Source organism: Tenrec ecaudatus, chromosome 12, assembly GCF_050624435.1.
Source record: "Tenrec ecaudatus isolate mTenEca1 chromosome 12, mTenEca1.hap1, whole genome shotgun sequence".
Classification (NCBI taxonomy): Eukaryota; Metazoa; Chordata; class Mammalia; order Afrosoricida; family Tenrecidae; genus Tenrec; species Tenrec ecaudatus.
In genome coordinates, this window is record NC_134541.1 from 106,861,716 (window position 1) to 106,883,321 (window position 21,606).

Genomic DNA, 21,606 nt, shown 5'->3' on the forward strand with positions numbered 1-21,606 from the left:
ATGGGAAAGCACTTCTGTCTACCCGTGGTTCTCAACCTGTGGGTCATGACCCCTTTGGGGGTCAAACAAACCTTTCACAGGGATTGCCCGATACATAACAGTAGCAAAATTACAGTTATAAAGTAGCAATGAAAATAATGTCATGGTTGGAATGTCACCACAACATGAGAACTGTATTAAAAGGTCACAGCATTAGGGAGGTTGAGAACCAGTGGTCTAGACCATAAGGTGGGCCACTCGGGTTCTGGGACCCCAGAGAGGTAGACCCTGAAACTTGGGGAGCCTCCCAGAATTGGTCTCACTGTGTCTACAGGGTGCACGGAGCGGAAACCGTGCCGGCAAGTGTCCCGGTCCTCCCCTCACATGGTGGTTGGTGTGACTCACACAAAGCAGGGCTTCCTCTGGGACAGAGGCAGTGTGTGGGGGGGTCCAGCCAGTGGGGCAGCAGTTCCAGATGGCCACAAATGAGAGGGAGTCTCCAGTGACAGGCAGGCAGGAGCGACCTTTCATGAGAGCTTGCTTGTTTCACATGACCACTTTCTGGTTTCAGCCTGTGAGAGACGCAGACCCTCATTTCCATCACTTCCTGCTCAGCCAGACGGAGAAGGTGAGCAGGGCTGGGGCGGGGCCTGAGAGAGGTCTGAGGAGGGAGTCTGGTAGCACACAGGGCGGCAGCTCAAAACCACCAACTTCTCCCCAGAAGAAAGGTGTGGCCGCGGGAAAATGAGGAACCGGGGGGGGGGGGGGAGCTCTGCTGGGGGCCACAGGGCGCTTTGGGCTTTGGGGTGGCTAGATCTGGATGCTCAGCCCACTTTTATGATGATTTGCTCTGTAACCAGGGCATGTGGCTTGGGAAATGGGCCAAGCTGTGGACAGTGAGGTGCTCAGTATAAATTTGAGTCACCAGTATGTTATTTGGACTTGAGGACACACCAAACTGGTGTGCGAAGGGACTGTCCACCGTGCGTCCAACCAGGTCAGGACATGCTCTCTGCCCTCAGGAGGGTCCTTTAAGGGGGATTTCCTAGGAAGCCGTCTTAGAGGTGGGTGTAAGCCGCCATCTTTTCCTTTCTCAGCCAGCTGTCTGTTACCAGGCCATCACAAAGAAGTTGAAGATATGTGAAGAGGTAGGTGGGGTTCGCAGCTCCCAAGGTCTGCATGTCTCACCGGCCCGCCCATAGGCAGCTGGTCTCATGCTGTGATTCCTTTTACCTCCCAGGAGACCGGCTCCACCTCCATCCAGGCGGCTGACAGCACCGCAGTCAACGGCAGTGTCACACCGACAGACAAAAAGTACGCCCTGTGCCGAGGTGCACATGAGGAGTGGGCTCTCCCTTAGCTTGGGAAGTGTGCTAACCTCCAGGGACAGGGGCCCTTTGAAAAGATGGCAGCAGCTGTGTGGAGTCAAAGGACAATGCGAGGTGAAAGTGCACAAGCAACCATTGGGGTCCTAGAGCTGAGAGACTCCGCGTCTGACATGAACACCACATTCCCGCCCAGAAACCCCGCAGATCCTGTACGGTCCTAGGCTGGGAGTGAACCTGTAGCAGAGGGACAGTCCCTGGGAGAGGCCTGGAGAAAGGGGCCACTAGGAAGGAGCGCTGGCAGAGGCTGTGGGATGAGGCCATTGTCTATGTCAGCAGGAACAGTGGGGTCGGGGGAACCCCTCACAGGCCCGGTATGGAGTTGGTAAAACATGGGGTCCAGAGCAGGAGGCAGAAGGTCGACGGAGTCTGGGCTGCTAAGTCCTGATCCTGGGGTGGATCTGAAGCCCCGCCCTGGGCTGCCGAGCCAGCTGCTGGTCTGGAAACGCCACTGACAATGGCATGGAGGGAAACGGCGATGACCGGCTGTACAGACGCAGCTGGGCAGTGGGTGCCACACCGACAGCCTCACTCTGTTTCAGGATAGGATTTTTGGGCCTTGGCCTCATGGGAAGTGGCATCGTCTCCAACTTGCTAAAAATGGGCCACACAGTGACAGTCTGGAACCGGACTGCAGAGAAGGTGAGTCCCCCAGGTGGGGCCTGGGGCTTGGGGGGCTAGGTGCCCTGCCCTTAGTTCAGAGCAGGTAGCAGTGTCAGTTCACGCAGAGGCTTTGGGAAGGTGATGGAAGATTCCGTTCTCTCCATTTTTCTGTGAACTTTCTGAATAGGCTGTGGAGACGGCATAGAAAGATCCCCAGGGATATAGAATGACAGGAAAATGCTCCTTCCCTGCTGGTCTGTTCCCTGAGGTAGCTACTGTTAGGTGTTTGTGTCCCTGCCTCCACCTTTCACGCGTATGCAAATACTTGCAGGTGAGTCATTTGGTCTTGCTGCTAGCGTCCGGGCCTCACACACGTCTGTACCTGGTTCCCTCAGAAACAGGCTTGTCTTGGTCTCAGGATACCTTCCACAGGCAGTGCAATCAAAACGGACCTGCTGGGCCAGGGAATGCAAGGCAGGAAGTCAGCTTAGAAGGCTAGGGCCCTCCATGGAGCCATCTGGATGGAGTCTCTAAAAGGACGCAAGATGATCGCAGAGGCTCGTCAGCCACAGGCTGGAAGAGTGATGCCAAGGCATCTTATGCCGCCCACTCCACAACCCCGACCTTGCGTCCTGCCTCCGCCCCTGCCCGGCCTCTTTGGCTTCCTGAAACCTTGAGCAGGCACATTTCCTCTGGGAAGCCTTACTGCTGAATGCATGCCGTAGAGACCTAAGACAAGTGGAGACGTGAGAGCTTGTGGGCAGCCGGGTCGCTGATGGAGATGTGTGACATCGGCCTGTGCGGGAATGAACTGGAGCGTTGGTGGCGAGCCCCGTGTGTACCTGGCCTTGTGTTATGACTAGCACACGCACACGCGTGATGTGCACAGATAGAGCTGCATTGTTCCTGTCCGTGGTTGCAGTGTCCCTGTGTCTGTTGAACAGCACTACCCTCTAGAACTGCGGTTCTCAACCTGGGGGTCGTGACCCTTTTGGGGGTTGAACAACCCTTTCACAGGGATCACCAATTTATACTAGCAAAATTACAGTTATGAAATAGCAACAAAAATGATGTTCTGGTTGAGGGTCAGCACGACATGAGGAACAGTATGAAAGGGTCGAGGCAGTAGGACGGTTGAGAACCCATGCTCTAAAACAGCCTGTGGTTCTCTGTGCTGCCCACTGTTGCAGCCTCGAGGCACACGGAGCTGAGACCTGGCTAACGTCATTTTATTTACGGTTTTTATTACATTGAAAAGGCCTCAGGTGGCTGGGGCAGGCCGTGGCTTCATCCACCCGCAGGCCTAGGTGGCTCTGGGATGGTGGGCACACAGTGCAGCAGTCAGGCAGCCGCCAAACACCCAGCAAGAGTGGCAGAGCTGCTGACACCCACTAACTAGGAGCTCCTAGGCAAAGTCAGAAACTCACTTAGCTGCAGAAAGCCATTTCCCAAAGCCACAAGGGAGAAAGGGTGCTGAGGGCTGAGCAGAGGAGGGTGGTGTCAGGCTCAATGAGGCCCCAGTGGCCCTGTGGTGGCTACCCCACAGTGCAGGCACTCCTGTCTTCCACGGCCAGGTGGCAGGGTCAGAGGGCTTGGGTAGATATGCATACCCCGGGCTGTAAGTGCCCCTGCTGTGGGGAAGCCCCAGTGGTCAGGAGGGCAGATGGAGAGCTGCAGGGAGGACTCAGCAGACCAGAAGTCTGTCACAGCTGTGCTACTTACCTTGAGCAGCGTGTCCTTAAGGGGCAGTAGACAGTCGGTGCAGTCCAATACTGCCCCCCTCCCCTCCTCAAGTGCTTGTTAGCTTTTACAAGTCATTTTCTTTAAGGGCACTGACAAAAGTTTTTCTCTGGTTCATTTGGAATAATACATTATCCACCCCCACCGCCACCAAGTGAATTCCAATTCATAGTGACCTTGTGTAGGGTTTCCCAGGCTATAAATCTGTATGGATGCAGACACCCTCCTCTTTGTAAGCAACTGGTGGGATTGGATGGCAAACCTTGACGTTAGCAGTTGAATACTTATCTGACAGTGCTACCAGAGGTCCTTAGAATAACAAATAAGAAACTTTTTTAAAACTTCATTGCTAATTAGGTGGAGGTTTCACTGGGTAATCAGGCTGCCCAAGATCTCTTTCAAGTGTTGGAAGAGCAACGATGTCACTTGGAGGACTAGTGTGCGCCTGACCCACCCCATGATATTTTCAGTCACCTCTCTGCATGTGGAAATTAAACTCTGAATAAGGACAACCAAGGAAGAACTGTGTTTGAATTATGGTGAAGAATATTGGAGATACCACGGCCAGCCGGAATGCCGCTCGAAGAGAAGACTTTTTCTCACAAGCTTTGGACATGTTACCAGGGGAAACCAGTCCCTGGAGAAGAACATCCTGCTTGGTAAAGTCAAGGGGCAGTGAGAGAGAGGAGACCCTGGCTGAGAGAGACTGGCACTGTGACTGCAACAGGGGGTTCAACATAAGAACAGTTGTGAGGACGACGCAGGACAGGCTGGGGTGGCTTATACGGTGCTGCATGGGGTCCCTATGGGTCTGAACCAGCTCAATGACATCTCACAAGTGAAGGTTGACAGAGCACAAAAGCCGCAGCACTAACAAGCCTTTAGGGTGTTCTCATGAGGGTCCACGGAAGTTGGACAGCGCCTAGGACTCACTCAGGCCAAACCAGCATCGTGCAGATCAGTCAAACCGGATAGAGGATTGGTCACTACGCTGAGCTCGGTTAGGAAGCAACTTGGGATATTATCTCTGTCCCTGCCACTGAGTGCAGTGACTCACTCAGGTCTTGCTTTCAAGAAGAATTCGTCAGAAGAAAAGAGCGTATTCCCTTACGTCTTCATAAGCCTAGAAGCAGATCCCGCACATCCTAGGCCAAGCCAGGCTGAGCAGCAAACAGCTTCCTGCGCCTGGTCGAGCATGTCTCCTAGTCACTCAGCCGCCGCCACTCCCAGGAGGAGGTGCACAGCACCCAGAGATACAAAGGGCGCTCCAAGCCAGGCATGCTCAGGATCTGATGAGCCAGCAGGTGCCAGGTTTGGGCAGCCATCTATGTTAGTGTCTCGAGCTTGAGCTTGGTCCAGGTGTCCTTCCATGGAGACCACCCCCAGAAGCAGAGAAATTTGATACGCAAAGGTGTCTGTTGGCATGTCATGCTCTAGTGGAGCTGTGTCTGAGTGGAGAGCTGGGCAGGTCTCCACTATCAACAGCAGTCTAACCAAAGGCTGGACCCAAATCAGACCAAACTCACTGCCCTTGAGCCCACAGTGTCCTATAGGTGGGACAGGATAGAACTGCCCCTGGGGGCTGCCAAGGCTAAATATAACTCTTTGCAGGAGTAGAAAGCCTCCGATTTCTCCTATGGAGTGACTGGAGCTTTTGAACTGCTGACCTCGCAGTTAGCAGTCCAGAGAGTAACCCACCACACCACCAGGGCTCCCTGAAGGTGACAGCAGTGTGAGTGAATGTGAGGCGTACACAGTGCAAGGATTGACTGGCTAAATGTCAGGGGGCGGGGAATGAAAGACAAAGGTGCTGTTTGCCACAGGATGCCCTGGGCAGCCGTAATTTCTGGGAAAGACTGGCACTTTCAGCCCCCAGGAAGCCCCCTCCCAGTAAGGAAAGCTCGGTGCGAGGAAGAGGGGAATGCTGTGTTCTCCAAACAGCAGAGAAGCAGCAGGTGGGCCAAGCCACAAGAGTCCCTTCCCTCTCAAAGGCCCCAAGCAGCTATGGGACCCAGCTCTTGGTGTTGGCTTCCCCTGCCCGCCTCAGGAGATGGTGAGGGGTGGTCCCTGAGTGCCCAGCCTGGCTGGCATGTTTATTGTGCACAGCCTGCGGCTCATGTTGGCATCTGTGACTTTTGCAGTGTGATTTGTTCATCCAGGAGGGGGCCCGCCTAGGAAGGACCCCCGCTGAAGTCGTGTCGACCTGTGACATCACCTTCGCCTGCGTGTCGGACCCGAAGGCAGCCAAGGATGTAAGGATTACCCCCATCCCTACAAGCCTCTGCCGTGGCCCCTCTGCCCCTCCCTTGTTCTCTGCGCACGAGCAAGCTTCCTCAGCAGCAGGCTGCGTTCCTGTCAGGGCCAGTAGACCTCAGCCTTCCTTACTCAGAGCAGTGGCTGTGAGCCCCCAGGACCCAGAAGGCTGCACAAAGAAGTCTTGTCCTCCTGAGGCCCTGGACGTGCCGGGCCCAAGCGTCCTTTTGGTCCACTTGCCAAGTTCCTGTGTCTCACTCGTGCTGTATGTTTTTTCGTGAAAAGAAGCACACATAAGCATGTATTCAGTTTGAAAATGATAAGGGAACGTTCTGGAATACTTTCCTTACCCTTGCTCCTTTCATTGCCCTTCCCGTTGAAGTTTCAGCGGCACCTACTCATTGGGCAAAGGGCCCACAAGACTGCTGAGCTGGGGTGGGAGGCTGGCCGGGAGCCTGGGCTATTGCTTCTCCCTGTCCCCACAGCTGGTGCTGGGCCCCAGTGGAGTGCTGCAAGGGATTCGCCCCGGGAAGTGCTACGTGGACATGTCGACAGTGGATGCAGACACAGTCACCGAGCTGGCCCAGGTAGCCCCTGGTTTGGGCTGGCCCTTCACCCCCTTTCAGTGGGATCCCTGGACAGAGTGGCCAGTCCAGCATGCCCCCCCCGCAGTGGCCCGAATCAGGAAGGGCAGTGCCAGGCAGAGGGGGTTGAAAATAGCGTTTGGAGACACAGGGTCAGTGGTCTGTGTGGTTTGGGTATCTGTGGAGCATAGTGGGCCGTCCCCAGCCTGTGCCCAACTTTGGAACATCGGCCCTTTGGCCTGTTTTGGTGTGATGAGAAGCCATGTCCCTTGGTGAGAGGCCGTACTGGAGGGCCCCTGCCTCAAAGGCCAGGGCTTCCAGGAGCTGTGACCTTCCTTTCCAGGTGATTGTGTCTAGAGGGGGACGCTTTCTGGAAGCCCCCGTCTCAGGGAACCAGCAGCTCTCTAACGACGGCATGCTGGTGATCTTAGCAGCCGGGGACAGGGGCTTGTATGAGGACTGCAGCAGCTGCTTCCAGGCCATGGGGAAGACCTCCTTCTTCCTAGGTAATGGGCCATCCACTCGGCGTGCTGCATCCACCCATGCCTAGACCAAGCTGATCGCCACTGGGGTCCTGGGGGCGGTATCTCCTGACCTGCGTGGAAGAAGACCCAGTCCCCTCGGGGCCGGTGCATGGGGCCTCCCCTAGGTGTATAGATGGGACTCCAGGGCTGGGGGCTCCGGCAGCCCCTGCCTGCGGTGCTCCTGGGCAGTGACCTCCATTTCTGCAGGGGAGGTCGGCAACGCGGCCAAGATGATGCTGATTGTGAACATGGTCCAGGGCAGCTTCATGGCCACCATCGCTGAGGGCCTGACTCTGGCCCAGGTGACAGGCCAGTCCCAGCAGACACTCCTGGACATCCTCAATCAGGGACAGTTGGCCAGCATCTTCCTGGACCAGAAGTGCCAAAGTAAAACTGTCTTGGGCCGCTCTGCATATTGGCCTGTAGTCCTTGTTGGGGGTGGGGGTTGGGGGGCAGGGGCAGGCTGCTGTTTCCTAGGGGGTAGAAGGCCTCTCCATGTCTGTCCGTCCTGCCTCTAGGACCAGGACTTCAGTTGGGGGGTGTGGGGAGCAGACCAAGGGCTTTTGGGAGCTGAGGGGGAGGCTGGCCCTGCCACTGCTGCAGACTTCTGCCCGCCTGTGGCCTTTCCTCTCTGCCTCAGACATCCTCCAAGGGAACTTCAAGCCAGACTTCTATCTGAAGTACATCCAGAAGGACCTGCGCTTGGCTATCGCTCTGGGCGATGCTGTCAACCACCCGACTCCCATGGCCGCTGCAGCCAATGAGGTACCGGCTCCTGGAGATAACCTCTCTGTCTGCCTGCCCATTTTCCCCAGTGTCACGTCCGAAGGGGACATTGACCAGCTTGGGGAGCTTCTTAGGCCTTTAGCTGGCTCGGGAAGGGGTGCTTTGGTTTACTTCTCAGTGGGGTGGCGGGGTTTCTTAAGAAATTTGATAATCTCTTAGGTTCATGGGTGACTGGTCTCTGGTCCCTTATCATTTTCTGTAATGGCTCTGTTGTCACTGACATGGCTGCATGGGAGCTGCGATTGCTCCAGATGCCTGCTGCTTGTCTGCTCCTATAACTCTCAGCCCCCATCTCGGCTCCTTTTGGGTGATTGGATGATTTTCAGCTGGGTCTGTGCACTACTGTGTCAGAGGGAGCTCTGCAGGTGACAGTGTGTGGCCATGACTCTTTAGTCAGCTGACAGTGAGGGCAGACTCCTCTCAGCCTCTGTCCCAGTACATTTTGTGATGGCGGCTGGGGTGGGGGAATAGGCAGCACCCTGGCCTTAAGCTGCTAGACCACGGTAATGCCCCTCAGTGGCGGCAGCCCAAAGGTCTGCAGGTTGTGCCATGTTTGTTGGGGGTCCGAATGCCGTGAGCTGAGAATTGCTCTAAAGGAAGAGATCGATGCCTCTGCAGGTTGTGTCTGCCTGCATGCATGTGCTAGCACGCCGAGGAGACTGAGCGAGAGATGGCTCTCTCTTCCTGCATTGTGAGCGCACTTTCCTGTGTGGCCGTGCGCCCAGAGTGTTCGTTGCCTTTAAGTCTTTCTTGCCTAAGCCTGATATCTGGGTCCCTTCAATGACGAGCCATTGTTGCTATGTGAACATAGAGTCCAGTGCCCCTTTGCTGGGTGTCTGTGGAACAAGTTCTTTAGGGAGACGTCCTGGACTGTGTCACTGACGGCTCTCGATGCTGGCCAGTTCCATGAAGAGTTCTCCTGCTTGGACTTGGTTTTGGTCAGACTGCAAGTGTGGCTCCAAGACCCACCAGAGAGTTGGACAGACTTGACCTCTCTGCTACTCCCTTCTCTAGGGTCCACGGTGCCCTCCACTACTAGTGGCCACAGCCGAGCTGCTGTGCCTGGGTGGGCCACCTGCCTTCAGACCAGACCAGCCATGGAACCCGCTGTGGTGGGAGCAGGCTTGGCCGAGGGGAGCCTCTAGGCTGCCCTGGCCTTCTTGATGCAGCGAGTCCCCAAAGTCACGTCCTGTCCTTGGTGCACTGGGGGAGGGTCAGCAGAACCTCTGAGAACAGCCACTGACTTTCACTCCCCCAGCCCAGTCCTGGCCTCCTTCAGGACTTCTAGCCTGGTCAAGCAGACCTCCCCATAGCTCTTGTGTGGCCCTGGAGCTGCTGGCCTCAGGCCAGTGGTGGGATCTGGGCTCCAGAGAAGGAGGGCCTTGGCTGACTCCCCACCTCCCCCACCCTCTCAGGCCCACTCGGGTTGCAGAGAGAGCCCACAGATAGTGCGCCGGAGGGCGCTAGGCCCTTCCAGTACTGATACCAGAGCCTGAGTTGTGGCCACACTTGCCAGTGTTGAGAATAGAGACCCATGAGCTCAAGGCCCTACCGTACAACCACTCTATGCCACAGCTGACTGCTAAGCACCAGGTCCCCTTGGGCTTCTGGGGCCATGCTGGCTTGCTGTCCTTCCCTGCTGTGGGGAGCTGGCACAACATAGGCACAGAGACACTTAGTAAGAAACCCGATTTAGAAAGAACAGGCCCGCCGAGACTAGAGCTACAGGTCCTTGGGAGGGGGCAGAGAAGGCCCAAGAGGTGAGGGCATTGCTGACAGTCCATGGGCACACATTGGGGGGGGTGGGGGTGTCCCTGTTACAGACAGTGCTGGGAGCCCAGGTCCTCATCTGGGTCTGCTTCAGGCCCAGAGCTGACACTCAGTTCTTGTCTTCCAGGTGTACAAGCGGGCCAAAGCCCTGGACCAGTCGGACAACGACATGTCTGCAGTCTACCGAGCCTACATACACTAAGCTGCCAGTGCCCCGGCCTGCCCCCCTACCCCCACCTATCTCCATTCCCTTTTCTACAGACTCTGAGACTGGCCACCCTGCAGCTCACAGACCTGCTCCCCTGGAGGCCCAGGAAAGAGGGCTGATAGCCACCGTGGTTTATGGGAAAGCTCTGGAGCTGAGCGCTGAACACTGGACTCGATGATCTCTCTCATACACATGTGGGCACATGTGCCATACACACACGTCCACGCACAGAGCCTCTGGGCCCAGGATAGAAACTGCACTCTGCCCCTTCCAGCCAGGAACCAAGAGTCCTAAGTGAGAGCTGGCAGGTGCCTCTCGGTTCTCCAGGAGGAGGAGGCTAGAGTCCTCATCCATCCCCCACACCCACGCCAAGACCCCTGCTGAGAGAGGCATTGGTCCCAGACAGGGCAGTGAGCATCCAGAGTATAGGTCCCATGGGACCATTCGCCCCAGCGGTCCAGCTGGTGAAGACTCTGCTGTGGAAACCCTGGGTGTGCACCTCTTCTGGGTCAAAGCCTTTGTGAGAGTACATGACTAGAGGCCAACGGAGTCCGACGAGTGCCACCCTCCCCAAGGCCCTGGCCTGGCCCTGGCTGGGGTCCATACTCACCGCAGTGTGGTCCTCACCGAGCTGAATGTGTGCACTGCATTCCAGCCCTTGGGAGCAGAGGCCTGAGGGTCACTGAGGGGGACAAGCGCATAGACTGCTGCTGGAGAGCCCTCTGACCTGCACACTTCCCGCATGCTGCCACCCCTCCTCCAGGGACAGGCTTTCTGTCCCAGCTTTGGCCCAGACCCAGCCTAACCAGCCATTCCTTGGGACAAGACCCCGTGTCTTCCTCCAGCCAGCATCTCGGGCTCCGGGGTCCTATGGAGCTCAAGGAAGAGCCTCCTGGAAGGCAAGCTCAGCCCCCTGGAGGTCCCCTTGAACAGGGGACCAGAGCAGGCCTGGAGAGTCTCAGAACAAGTCTTTGTTTAAGGGTGTGGGCATCCTCTGCTTTGCCTGGTGGGCTTACCCAGTCACCGATTGCAGAAGATCAGCATTTATAGGGAGATATGTAACTATATATATATGTATATGTGGGGTCCTGCCCCTACAACCCTGGCCCTTTTTTCACTGGTGGGAGGACCTGAGGCCATGGGGGTAGGGGAGGTGCGTCTGGAGGGGCTAGGGCATCCTTTGTAATTTCACTGGGTTTGAACCCATTTCCAACCGGAGGCAACCTGTTCTAGGCCTGGCCGGACACACTGGGCTGGGGGGTGGGGGGAAATGCTGTAATAAAACTGGTTGGTCAATGTTGTCTTAATGTTGGCAATTCTGTAAAGTTCCTTTCTATGACTGTTTAAGCTATTTCACCTTTGTTTTTGAAACCCTTCCCTTTTTAAAGAGAAAATGTGACACGTGGAAAAGCTTGTAAGAAAAGCCCCTCGCACCCTTTTTTCCTTTTACCCTCCCTTAAATGACAAATCTAGGTAATTAAGGTTGTGAATTTTTATTTTTGCTGTTTTTAATGAACACTTGTCTTTCAGAATAGGATTGTGTGATGTTTAAATGGGGGGGGAAGATTTTGTGCAATTAACAAAAGCTACTGCAAGAAAATAAAACATTTCTTGGTAACAGCTGTGCAGTGTCGGGGCGCGGGTCTGCAGGAGTAGGGCGGTGAAGGCGGAGGGACCTGGTGCGGGAAGCCGTCCGCGCGCGCGTGACTCGGGGGCGGAGCTCGGGCCCCGCCCCGGCCAGTGGGAGGGCCGAGCGCTACAAGGGCCAATCGCCGGACGCGGCGAAACGTAGGCGATTCCACCGTTGGCCAATCGCTGGGTGCGAATGAAGCGGAGAGCCCTTAGAACCGGACAGCGGCCGGGACCTCCAGCCCACCACGAACGCAAATACGGCGCCGGAGCCGGCGGCGTCCCAAACGAACAGGCCGGAGCTGGGCTCGCGCAGCCGCCGAAGGAAAGTCCTAGGCGCTCGCTCGTCAGCCTCGCTCCGAGCGCCCGCAGGTCTCGTGAACCGGGCGGTCCGAGAGGCGCCGGCCAATTGCCGGCCGGGAGACCGTCTAGGGGCGGGGCCTAAGCCTGCCGGACCAACCAACGGCCAGGCAGAGGGCGGGACCTGCGGCGGCGGTCCAGCTCTCGGCGCTCGGCGGCGGGCGGCGATGGCGACGGCGATGGCAGCGACGGCGGCGGAGCGCGCGGTGCTGGTGAGGCGCGGCGGGGGCCGGGGGCCGGGGGCGGGGGCCCGCCTGCGCCCCTCGTCCTGCCGCTGAGTGCGTCCTCTCCCGCCAGGACGAGGAGTTCCGCTGGCTTCTGCACGACGAGGTGCACGCCGTGCTCCGGCAGCTCCAGGACATCCTCAAGGTAACGCCTGCGGGGCCTCCAGCTGGCGCGGAGCCCGGGCAAAGCGCGGGGTGCGCACCCAAAAGGTGGGCCGTTCAAACCCACTCTGCGATTCTGAGAGAAAGGGCTGGCGATCTGCGCCCGGAAAAACTAGCTCACCGCCCACCTAGCGACCCTGTGGACAGAGTGAAGCTGCCCCGGTGGGTTTCCGAGACTGAGTCTTAATGGGAACAGACAGCCTCCCTCGGGGACAGGCTTTCTTCCCCGGAGCGGCTGGTGAGTTCCAGGCGGCCAGCTTGCGGTCAGCAGCCTAGCCCTTAACCCGCTGCGTAAATTACAGCCTATCAAACTTTGTGGGCAGTAGGCAGTACTGGGGCTGCCAAGCCCAGTGGAGGAAATTCACCAGCAGGGGCCACGTGTGTTGGGGACAGCTTCGTAGAAGAGGTGACTTTTAATTCCAGCATTGGAGGCTCTCTGCCCCCAGGGAGTAGTGTGAACTCAGCCAGTAGCCCAATCCCTGGGGCTCTGTCTGCTCCTTTGCAAAGAGCACATACTGAACATGTCTGCCCCTGGGCTGTTGTGTGCATAAATATGTCAGGTCCTGCTGAGCCAGAATTGCCAGTTACTGTTACAGTATCCCCAAGGAGCCCTGGTTCCTGTTGGGCGTTGGGCTGCTAAACATAAAGGTTAGCAGTTCAAAACCACTAGCCACTCTCCGAGAGAAAGAAGGGGCTTTCTATTCCCATTATGAGTTACAGTCTCAGAAACCCACAGGGCCACTTCTACCCTGACCTGTGATACCAACAAGTCGGCATCAACTCGATGGCAGTGAGTTCATTACAATATCCCCAGCTCCCTCCAGCAGTCCCATGATTGGGCACATAGTAGGTGCTCCTTTAGGGAAGGGTTCTTAATGAACACTCACCCTGCCTTGCCCCTTCCACTCTGCAGGAGGCCTCTCTCCGCTTCACGCTGTCCGGCACAGGCGCCGAGGGACCGACCAAGCAAGAGAACTTTATCCTGGGCAGCAGTGGGTAAGCCCAGGCCACCGGGCGGGACTGTGGCCTCCTGGAGGACCCTGGTGGGAGGGGGTGCAGGAGCAGGTAGCAGGTGTCACCCTGACCCCCATCTGTTGCAGCACCGACCAGGTGAAGGGCGTGCTAACTCTGCAAGGGGATGCCTTGAGCCAGGCGGTAAGTCCCCACCCAACCCTGACCCTCCACCAGCTGGGAAGGGTATGGGAGTCTCAAATGTCTTTCAACCCTATTGTTGGTCTGCAGACCACAAGGTGTGTGATTCAAGAGCGCCAGCCGCTCCTTGGGAGAAAGACAAGGCGTTCTTCTCCTGTAAAGAGTTCCAGTCTTAGAATCCCAGGAGGCAGTTGTACCCTGACCTAGAGGGTCCCTGTGAGCTGGCATGCACTCTATGGCAGTGAGTCTGGTTTGGGTTCAGTGTAGCTGTGAGGAGCCCTGGTGGCACAGTGGGTCAGCTGTTAGAAATCACCCTCCACTCTGCTCCCAGAAAGAAGCACAGTCTTGAAAAACCGCACCGCAGTTCTACTCTGTCCTGTAGGGTCGCTGTGAGTCAGCCTTGACTCATGACAGTGAGAGTGGAGGTGTGTGACTCTGGACAGGGCCCTGGACCTCCCTGGGCCTCGGTAATCTCACTGTACCTGACAGCCTGGCACAATAGTCACATTTGGTATAGAGGCCTGGCCCAACATCCGGGAACCAGGCTGGCGCCTGCGCCAAAACTAAAGAAGAGGCCCCTCGCCAGCCTGCAACATTCAGCCTTTAGTAACTGTACCCGTTTGACCACAGCCGCCAGCTGAGGCCACCTTCCTCTTTCACCCGCCCTTCCCTTTCTCGGCCACGCTCCCCTCTCACCTGGGCTGCTTCCTAGTTCCCCAACCACCCCCTCACCCTTCAAATAGCCCAAGAGTTAGGTGACCCTTGGAGGGCGGGGAGGGGGGTTGGCTAAGAACTGAGCCACTGCGTTCAGCCTACTTCCATGCCCAGCCCCAGGGCTCAGGGTGGCCCAGCGAGGGATGGAGGGAGACTGACCCCCACTCTTGTCGGGCAGGATGTGAACCTGAAGATGCCCCGGAACAACCAGCTGCTGCACTTTGCCTTCCGGGAAGACAAGCAGTGGAAGCTGCAGCAGGTACAGGGCCCGGGAACAGGGAACGTCGGGGCAGCTTTGGCCACAGCCTAGGAAGCTGCTTCCTGGCAATATAGCCCCAGAGCTGAGCCTCCGGGCAGCGAGGGGGCCGCCTGTCAGGGCTCCAAGCCCCCTCCCCAGAGGCCCCAGGGCACAGCGCCACGGTGCCCACTCGTAGCACTCCTCAGTGGGCCACTCTTCTGCCCAGTGCTCCTGTGTATCTCCAGGGGAGCACTCTCAGCCCTTCACCGGCCCCAGGCTCCACCTCGAGGGCTTAGTCTATGGGAGTCTCCACCTCTTGTCACCTTGTCTTGGCTCAGCGCCCTGTTGGGGTCCCTTTGATCCCTGATCTGGAGAGAGCCCTCCACCCCAGTTCCTCAGACTTGTTTGTTACCGAGTTGGTTACCTGTCTCTGGCTTCGGCAGATTAACTGCACTTTGGCAGGAGCGAGGCTGCCTGCCTGCCCCTGCCTCCCCAGCACCCTGGGAGGGCGCTGCACCCCCAGCTGTGGGGTGAGAAGTGGAGTGAACCAGGCAGGCCAAATCCTTCCAAGGAGAACAGCCCCTCACAATGGGGAGCATTGGACCACACTGAGGCCCCCACATACTGAGTAGGCTGCCCTGAGCCTGGCACCCCAGCCCCTCCCTGCCAATGCCCAGACCAGGTAGCCATGTGGGCCACTGTTTCAGATCCAGGATGCCCGGAACCACGTGAGCCAAGCCATTTACCTCCTCACCAACCGGGAGGAAAGCTACCAGTTCAAGACGGGTGCCGAGGTCCTCAAGGTGAGCGCCAGGCAGGTGGGCTTTCCCAGAACGGCCCGGCAGCAAGTTGCTCTGTCACCCCTCAAAAAGCACACGTGTGTACAATGTGGCTTGACGTTTCCCCACCCAGACTCAAAAACAAGGCTCCAGCCCCAAGACATCAGCTCTGAGCCGCATGGCTTCAGCCACTCCCTTGGCCGCCCTGTACCCCCGTGTCCTCCCCAGTGAAGGAGAGGCCAGCTAGAACTAGCACATGGGGGGGTTTTAGAGGAGGAGCAGGTACCCTGACTTGCTCTGTCCCCTCGGGGTCACTGACCCTCTCTGGAGCCCAGCTTCCTCATAGGAGAATAGAGCCAAGTGGACTAAGGTCCTCTCCAAAACTGTGACCTCCCTGAGAAGTTAGGGCACCGCTAGGTTCTCCATCCAGCGCTTCAGATGCCCAGAGCCAGGGTACCGAGGGCAGTAACCAGGTGGCTCTCCAGGCCCTAGCTGTGTGGCCTCAGCCACGGCGTCCTTGTCTGTGAATGCAAGCTGTCCACCGTGAGAGGACCCAGCCACCCCAAAGCCACTTCTAAGAAGCCCTCCCAGCACCCTTGCCCCAGGCTCAGTGGGGGCCCTTCTTTGGAATACCTGTATTGGTTTCACCCCCACCCCAAAGCACCTAACTAACCCCTGGGACCTAGCTCCCGTGCACTAGGACCTCAGCAGGTGGTCCACAGTCCCCACCCAGCTGGAGCCCAACAAGCTGCATCCTGAACAATCCGCCTTGGTGTGTGTGTTTGGGGCGGGGCGGGGGGGGCGTGTTGGGAGGTGGGAGATTTTTCAGGATGCAGCTCATTACAGGGTCAGGCCGCGCTCGGGGACCAGGGTCACCCATGACAGAGTCGGCCTGAGCAGAGTTCCCTCAGGAAGTGGGGAGTGAGCAGAGCTGGCTGTCCACCGCAGTGTGACCCCCTCCTTCCTCCAGCTGATGGACGCAGTGATGCTGCAGCTGACTCGAGCACGGAACCGGCTCACCACCCCAGCCACACTCACCCTGCCTGAGATCGCGGCCAGTGGCCTCCCGGTCAGGAGCGGGGCACCAACTCTGGGAGGGATACGCAGCCCTGCAGGGACCCCAGATTTTGTAGTCACATGTGGTTTTCTGAAGTGGAGTCCTTGGCTTCCCTCCTGTGTACCCCCAAACATCTCTGAGTCTGGTGTGCTCCAGACACCTGGACCCCGCCTCCCTCCCCAGGAGGAGCCACTGCTGCAGGCTGGGCTGCCTGGTCAGCTACCACAGGAGGGCCCGCTGACTTCCCTCCCCACCCCCTGCCTCCACAGCGCATGTTCGCCCCTGCCCTGCCCGCAGACCTGCTGGTGAACGTCTACATCAACCTCAACAAGCTTTGCCTGACAGTCTACCAGCTACACCCCCTGCCTCCCACCTCCACCAAGGTGAGGGCCACACACCTGCCCCGGCCCTGCACCTGGTCCCACCCCCCCCCCCAGTGGGCAGGCCTGACAACTGCTCCTCTGCCTAGAACTTCCGCCCGGCTGGAGGCGCGGTGTTGCACAGCCCGGGAGCTATGTTGTAAGTATGTGGGTGTGTCCCAAAGGGGGCAGGGCCAGGGGCCAGGCCCACCTTCAGGAGCTCCATGTCCCCACAGCGAGTGGGGCTCACAGCGCCTGGAGGTCAGTCATGTGCACAAGGTGGACTGTGTGATCCCATGGCTTAACGACGCACTGGTCTTCTTCACCGTGTCCCTGCAGCTCTGCCAGCAGCTCAAGGACAAGGTGGGCGGGCAGCCATGATGGGGCGGGAGGCGGTTCCAGGGGCTCCCATGCCACCTCCAAAGGGCCTTCAAATTTGAGTAGGCGGATCCTGGCATTGCTAACAATACTGCACACGCGCGCACGTGCACGCACACACACACACACAACACACACACACACTGCCCTTGGCTGACCCTGCTGCACTATTAAACTACCTACCCCCAGATTGCCATCTTCTCCAGCTACGGGAGCTGCAGACCCTTCTGAGCAGAATGCCTGTGAGCCTGCCAACCATTCACCCCTCACCCCCGTGCGCCACTGAAACCAGGAGCCAGGGCACTGCCCACTATTTATTCCCCTCTGCGCCCGCCCTGAAGGGGTCAGGAGGCCCACATTCCAAGCCCTGCCCTCCACAGGAACCTTTGGAGCCAGGGTGGGGCTGGCCAGCTCTCCTTTCCCTTTCCCTGCTGAGCTATCCCCAGGGCCCAGGGTGGCTGTCCTCCAGCCACAGGGCCTAGGGAGCTGAGCTGTCCATCAATGCCTGTGGCTCGTTTGTTCTGGCCCCGTGACCCGTGAGAATAAAGAGCATCAGACTTAGCCTGGAGACTATCTGTCTGGGTGGGTGGGATCTGCACTTCCCAACAGAGCATCTAACTACAAGCCCTGGGTTCCCACCCGAGCCCACGGCCCAAACAGGCAGGCTTCCCCACCACGGAGGAGGGACAATGGGAACACACACCCCTCCCAGGAGCTCAGTGACCCCACCAAGTCCCTTCAAATCTTCCAGCTCTGGTGTCACACCACACACAGCTGTTGGCCGAAGGTGCACAGGAACCAGGCAGTGGCACTGGAAACAGCAAGTCCCAGGCTGAGCCCCTCAGCCCTGGGCAGTGAGGAAGGGGCTGCTGCTGGGACTCCGACATTAAGGCTCCAGAGCCAAGTTGTCCACCCCCTTGGGACTCCGCTGTGGGACACAAAAGAGGGGGCCTGGTCATACTTAAGCGAGGGAGGGCCAGCACCTGACCTGCGCCATGCTCAGTGCCCAGGCACAGGGAGGCCAGTGGGCTCACCTTGTGGGGGCTGTTCTTGTGGGACCTGGGGGAACCGCCGCAGCAGCTGCAGCAGCAGCAGTGGATGACCACGAGCAGCAGCAGGAACAGCACGGTGCCTGGTGACGAAGACGGGTGTTCAGACGCGACCCTGCACTGCCTGGGTCCGGGCGGAGGTGGAGGGCGGTCACACTCACCGATGAAGGTGAGGAAGACAACAAAGGCGGCTGTGTCCCACGGCGACTGGAAGAGCTGGCGGCTCTGCAGCTTTCCTAGCACCTCCTGCGCTGTGGCCTCCAGCTCCCGCCCCAGGTCCTGGGCTGATGGGGCCATGTCCGCGGAGGGTCCTGGGTACCACTCAGAACCTTGGGCTCCTACAGGCTAGCCACACTGCCCCCAAACACCCCCACTGTCACTGCCAGGCCCAAGACTGAGAGCCTACTTCTGCCCTGGATTCTGTTAGGCCCAGTGCCCAGCACCTGCTGCTGGTACGTCCCCGCGCCCTCCCGGCTCAGGCCCAGTGTCCCCTCCAGTCCAGCCCCTGATCCAGTTCTGAGCAGCCCCCTCCCTGCAGCCCCAATCTCAGACCCCCTACCTGCCACAGAGACGGGACTCCCCACTTGCCAGGCAGCTCCTGAAAACTGCTTCCTGCTTCCGGATCCTTTGCCACCCGAGGCCTACCTTGGCAACCAGCCCCGCCCTCCCCAAGGGACAGCCAGGTGCTAGCAGAGCTCAAGGGAGAGGGGCACAGCGCTGCCCTCTGAGCCACAGCAGGTGTGAAGCTCCCTCCCATAAGGTAGCTGGTCACTGGGGGTCAGTTTGTTCATCCTGGGGAGGGCGCCTTGGCTTATCTCTATATCCCAGAATACCCAGGAGCAATCAGCTACTGAAAGCGCCAGGGCAGACAATTTGTTTACATGCTCCTGGGGTTCCTTCAAGGAGTCCTGGGCACATATTTGGGTGCTAACCACAAGGTCAGTAGTTCAAGCCCACTAGCCGCTTGTCAGTTGTCAAGGTTGACAGCCTCAGAAATGCGAAGGGACCTCGCTACCCTACCCTGTAGGTAACTGACCAGATTTTAACATTGGTAAAGCAGGACACCATTGAGAAAACTCATATCCTGGTGAAATAGCCACATGGCAGCCGAAAACCATATACCCTAGCTCGTCATGAATTCTTTCCAAAAATCAGGACTTTTTAAAAACGCTGCGGGATGCGGGAAAAATTGTTAAAAATCAGGACGTCTGGCCACCTTACTGTAGGGTGACTTTCCATCAGAGCTGCTCCTCCGTGGCTGGGAGTTTGGATGGTTCTTTGAAGGAGCTTGGTGGTAGCACTGTGGTTGAGCACTTGGCAATAGCCTCAAGGTCAGAGGTACGAACACACCCGGCAGCTCCCTCTCCCCGGGAGAAAAGTGGGGCCCTGACTGATGACAGGCTTGGAAACCCTGCAGTACAAGCAACTCCCAGAGGTCCTGTAGAACAGGGTGACACTGCTTCTTTGGGCTCCTGAGACTAAGAGTGGAAAGCCTGGTCTTCCTCCTGACTCAACAAACTAGAGGACAACATAGAACTAGCTCCACCTGTGTTTCTGAGACTGACTGTGGGATTGAAAGCTTCGTCTTTCTCCCACAGAGCAGCTGCTGGTTTCAAACCACTGACCTTAAGGTTAGCAGCCCAACACATAACCTACTATGCCACCAGGGTTTCCAGGGGCTGCTTTGCTCTGGCCCAGAGGACTGTGGTTTGGCTTGGAGGTTGTGGCTCTTCGGGCAGCCAGGCTGTTCCTGCATTGCAGGCTCGACTTTCTCAACTTGTCCTCACGACAGTCCTTCCCCTGGGTGGTGATCAGCCCTTGTGTGAGCTCCATCCCAGAATTTGGGGCCTGCATCTGCTGACCTCACCTCGACATCTCTGGCCCTCCCTGGGGCAGTCAGGGTCAGGGATAGGTCTTCGTAAACCCTACCAGGGGCCCGAGGCTGTGCCCAGCCCTGGAGGATGGCTTCAACAGGCAGACACGGCCTCTTGGTGTGGTGACTTTGTGGTTTATCAGGGAAGAAGCTGCTGGACACTACTGCAAGGCTCTGACCCTACTGCTGGACGTCCATCCATCGCCGGCCTTCTTCCTCAGGCCATCTGGCAGCTGGAAAAAGCAAGGCCACCATTGCAAACCACGTCCCCATGCGTTGGTCCCAATCGCTGCTGTGAACACGACGGTGGAGCTAATCTTTCCATTCCGCGGGATCCGTGATCTAGAACGGGCCCGCTGGCCTGTATGCCTTCTGGACTCTAGGGGGGGATTTGTTTCCTTGTCCCACCCAGACCCCCCAGAGCAACAACAGGAAGCAGGGGCCAGGAGTGGCGAGGGTGGATCAGCCATCTGGCCTCAGACCCTGGGCCCAGCCCATGACACCCCTCTCCGTCTCCGTTTTCTGTCTATGGAGGGGGTTTATTCATAGAACCCACCTCCTGGGGTTGGCGTGAGAATTAGAAAGCCACAACATAAACACTTTCACAGTGCCTGAACCCCACCTCAGACCCCCACTGGGGTCGATGCCAACTCACAGCCACCCAAAAGGCCAGGCTAGAGCTGCCCCAGTGGCTTCCCAAGACGGTTGCTCTTTACGGGAACAGAAAACAGCAGCATCCTGAGAAGCAGCTGCCGGGTTCAAAGGGTGAACATGACCTTTAACAGTCCAGTGCACACCCAAAGCTTCACCAGGGCTTCTGAACACAGTGCCTCCCCCGAAAATAAACTCACCGGCCATAGCAACACTACAGGGCAGGGTGGAGCCAAAAAACCCAGCCCTACAGGACCGAAGAGAAGTGGTCCCACTGTCTTTCCAAGACGGTCACTTTTACGGAAGCAGACAGCCTCATCTTATCCCGAAGAGCCTGCAGCTCCCTTAGAACTGCCAACCTGTCAGCAGCCAAGCACTTTAACCACGACCATCAGGGACCTGTTGTGAGGAGAAACCAGTCCCTGGAGAAGGACATCATGCTTGGTACAGCAGAGGAACAGGGAGAAAGACAAACAGAGTTGGATTGACAGTGGCCGCAACAACAGGCTCAGGCATGGGGACAATTGTCAGCCTGGCGCAGGACGGCAACATACACTACATCAGAGCTGATTCAACGGCGCCTGACAAACCACCACCAGCAACCACAGGAATCTTCTGCAAAGTTGTGCGATCCCTATGGTTATGAATCAGAATCCACTTGGTGACCGTGGCCTTGGATCAGTTCCCACGGAGGTTGCCTCCCTCTGAGTTTTCAGAATCCTGCAGTGCTCACCTAAGAGCCCTGGGGGCATAGTGGTTACACGTTGGGATGCCATCCACAGGGTCAGCTCTTCGAAACCACCAGCCGCTCTGCAGGAGAACGAGGAGGCTTTCTACTCCATATGGAGGTACACTCTGGGAAACCCACAGGGAGGCCATTCTCCGTGCCCTGGAGGACTGCTGGGAGTTGGCTTCGAGGAAGTTGGCTTCCAGTCAGCGGCAGGGAGACTGGCATTTGGATTGCGCTGAGAAATGAGCCATTGGGATGGAAGGCACTTCAGACACAGTCGCTGCCACTGAGGACAGGCATGGCGGCCACAACGTGGACAGTGCACAGCCAGGCACCATGTCCCTCCGTGGGCCAGAGCCACCTCCAAACGACGAGCAGTGACCACAAGCCCTTTCTAGAACAAGACCTCACGGTCCCTG

At 57.8% G+C, this 21,606-nt stretch overlaps 3 protein-coding genes across 10 annotated transcripts in view; 2 read left to right on the plus strand and 1 right to left on the minus strand.

Moving 5' to 3' along the window:
* The window catches only part of GLYR1 (glyoxylate reductase 1 homolog), a 28,284-nt gene extending 16,834 nt beyond the window's left edge, over positions 1-11,450 (plus strand). For 4 of the 8 annotated variants that reach the window (XM_075564310.1, XM_075564314.1, XM_075564316.1 and 1 more), the window contains exons 7-16: positions 551-607; positions 1,077-1,127; positions 1,220-1,293; positions 1,907-2,006; positions 5,849-5,959; positions 6,446-6,547; positions 6,888-7,050; positions 7,276-7,455; positions 7,709-7,833; positions 9,752-11,450. In XM_075564310.1, coding sequence (XP_075420425.1) covers positions 551-607; positions 1,077-1,127; positions 1,220-1,293; positions 1,907-2,006; positions 5,849-5,959; positions 6,446-6,547; positions 6,888-7,050; positions 7,276-7,455; positions 7,709-7,833; positions 9,752-9,826 — 1,038 coding nt within the window. In that variant the 3' untranslated portion in view covers positions 9,827-11,450. The remainder of the gene's footprint in view (positions 1-550; positions 608-1,076; positions 1,128-1,219; positions 1,294-1,906; positions 2,007-5,848; positions 5,960-6,445; positions 6,548-6,887; positions 7,051-7,275; positions 7,456-7,708; positions 7,834-9,751) is intronic. The other 4 variants (XM_075564311.1, XM_075564312.1, XM_075564313.1 and 1 more) reach the window with 4 other exon arrangements.
* A 213-nt stretch (positions 11,451-11,663) lies between these two features.
* On the plus strand, positions 11,664-17,447 carry ROGDI (rogdi atypical leucine zipper). Its single transcript, XM_075528233.1, has 11 exons — positions 11,664-12,033; positions 12,119-12,190; positions 13,121-13,203; positions 13,308-13,362; positions 14,252-14,332; positions 15,019-15,114; positions 16,061-16,159; positions 16,417-16,530; positions 16,617-16,666; positions 16,743-16,869; positions 17,074-17,447. The coding sequence occupies exons 1-11, from the start codon at positions 11,989-11,991 to the stop codon at positions 17,113-17,115; spliced, it is 864 nt and encodes a 287-aa protein (XP_075384348.1). The 5' UTR covers positions 11,664-11,988; the 3' UTR covers positions 17,116-17,447.
* A 241-nt stretch (positions 17,448-17,688) lies between these two features.
* Positions 17,689-18,230, minus strand: SMIM22 (small integral membrane protein 22). Its single transcript, XM_075563756.1, has 3 exons — positions 18,095-18,230; positions 17,919-18,016; positions 17,689-17,812 (listed from the first exon to the last, which is right to left on the minus strand). Exons 1-3 carry the CDS (start codon positions 18,228-18,230, stop codon positions 17,771-17,773), a joined length of 276 nt encoding a protein of 91 aa, XP_075419871.1. The 3' UTR covers positions 17,689-17,770.
* Positions 18,231-21,606: the final 3,376 nt, after the last annotated feature.

Coding starts and splice junctions, on each gene's coding strand:
- ROGDI (XM_075528233.1), top strand. CDS start 11,989: ATGGCGACGGCGATGGCAGCGACGGCGGCGGAGCGCGCGGTGCTG. Junction 12,191..13,120: donor AGCTCCAGGACATCCTCAAG/GTAACGCCTGCG, acceptor TCCACTCTGCAG/GAGGCCTCTCTCCGCTTCAC. Junction 14,333..15,018: donor AGCAGTGGAAGCTGCAGCAG/GTACAGGGCCCG, acceptor CCACTGTTTCAG/ATCCAGGATGCCCGGAACCA.
- SMIM22 (XM_075563756.1), bottom strand. CDS start 18,230: ATGGCCCCATCAGCCCAGGACCTGGGGCGGGAGCTGGAGGCCACAGCG. Junction 18,017..18,094: donor TGTCTTCCTCACCTTCATCG/GTGAGTGTGACC, acceptor CTTCGTCACCAG/GCACCGTGCTGTTCCTGCTG. Junction 17,813..17,918: donor ACAAGAACAGCCCCCACAAG/GTGAGCCCACTG, acceptor TGTGTCCCACAG/CGGAGTCCCAAGGGGGTGGA.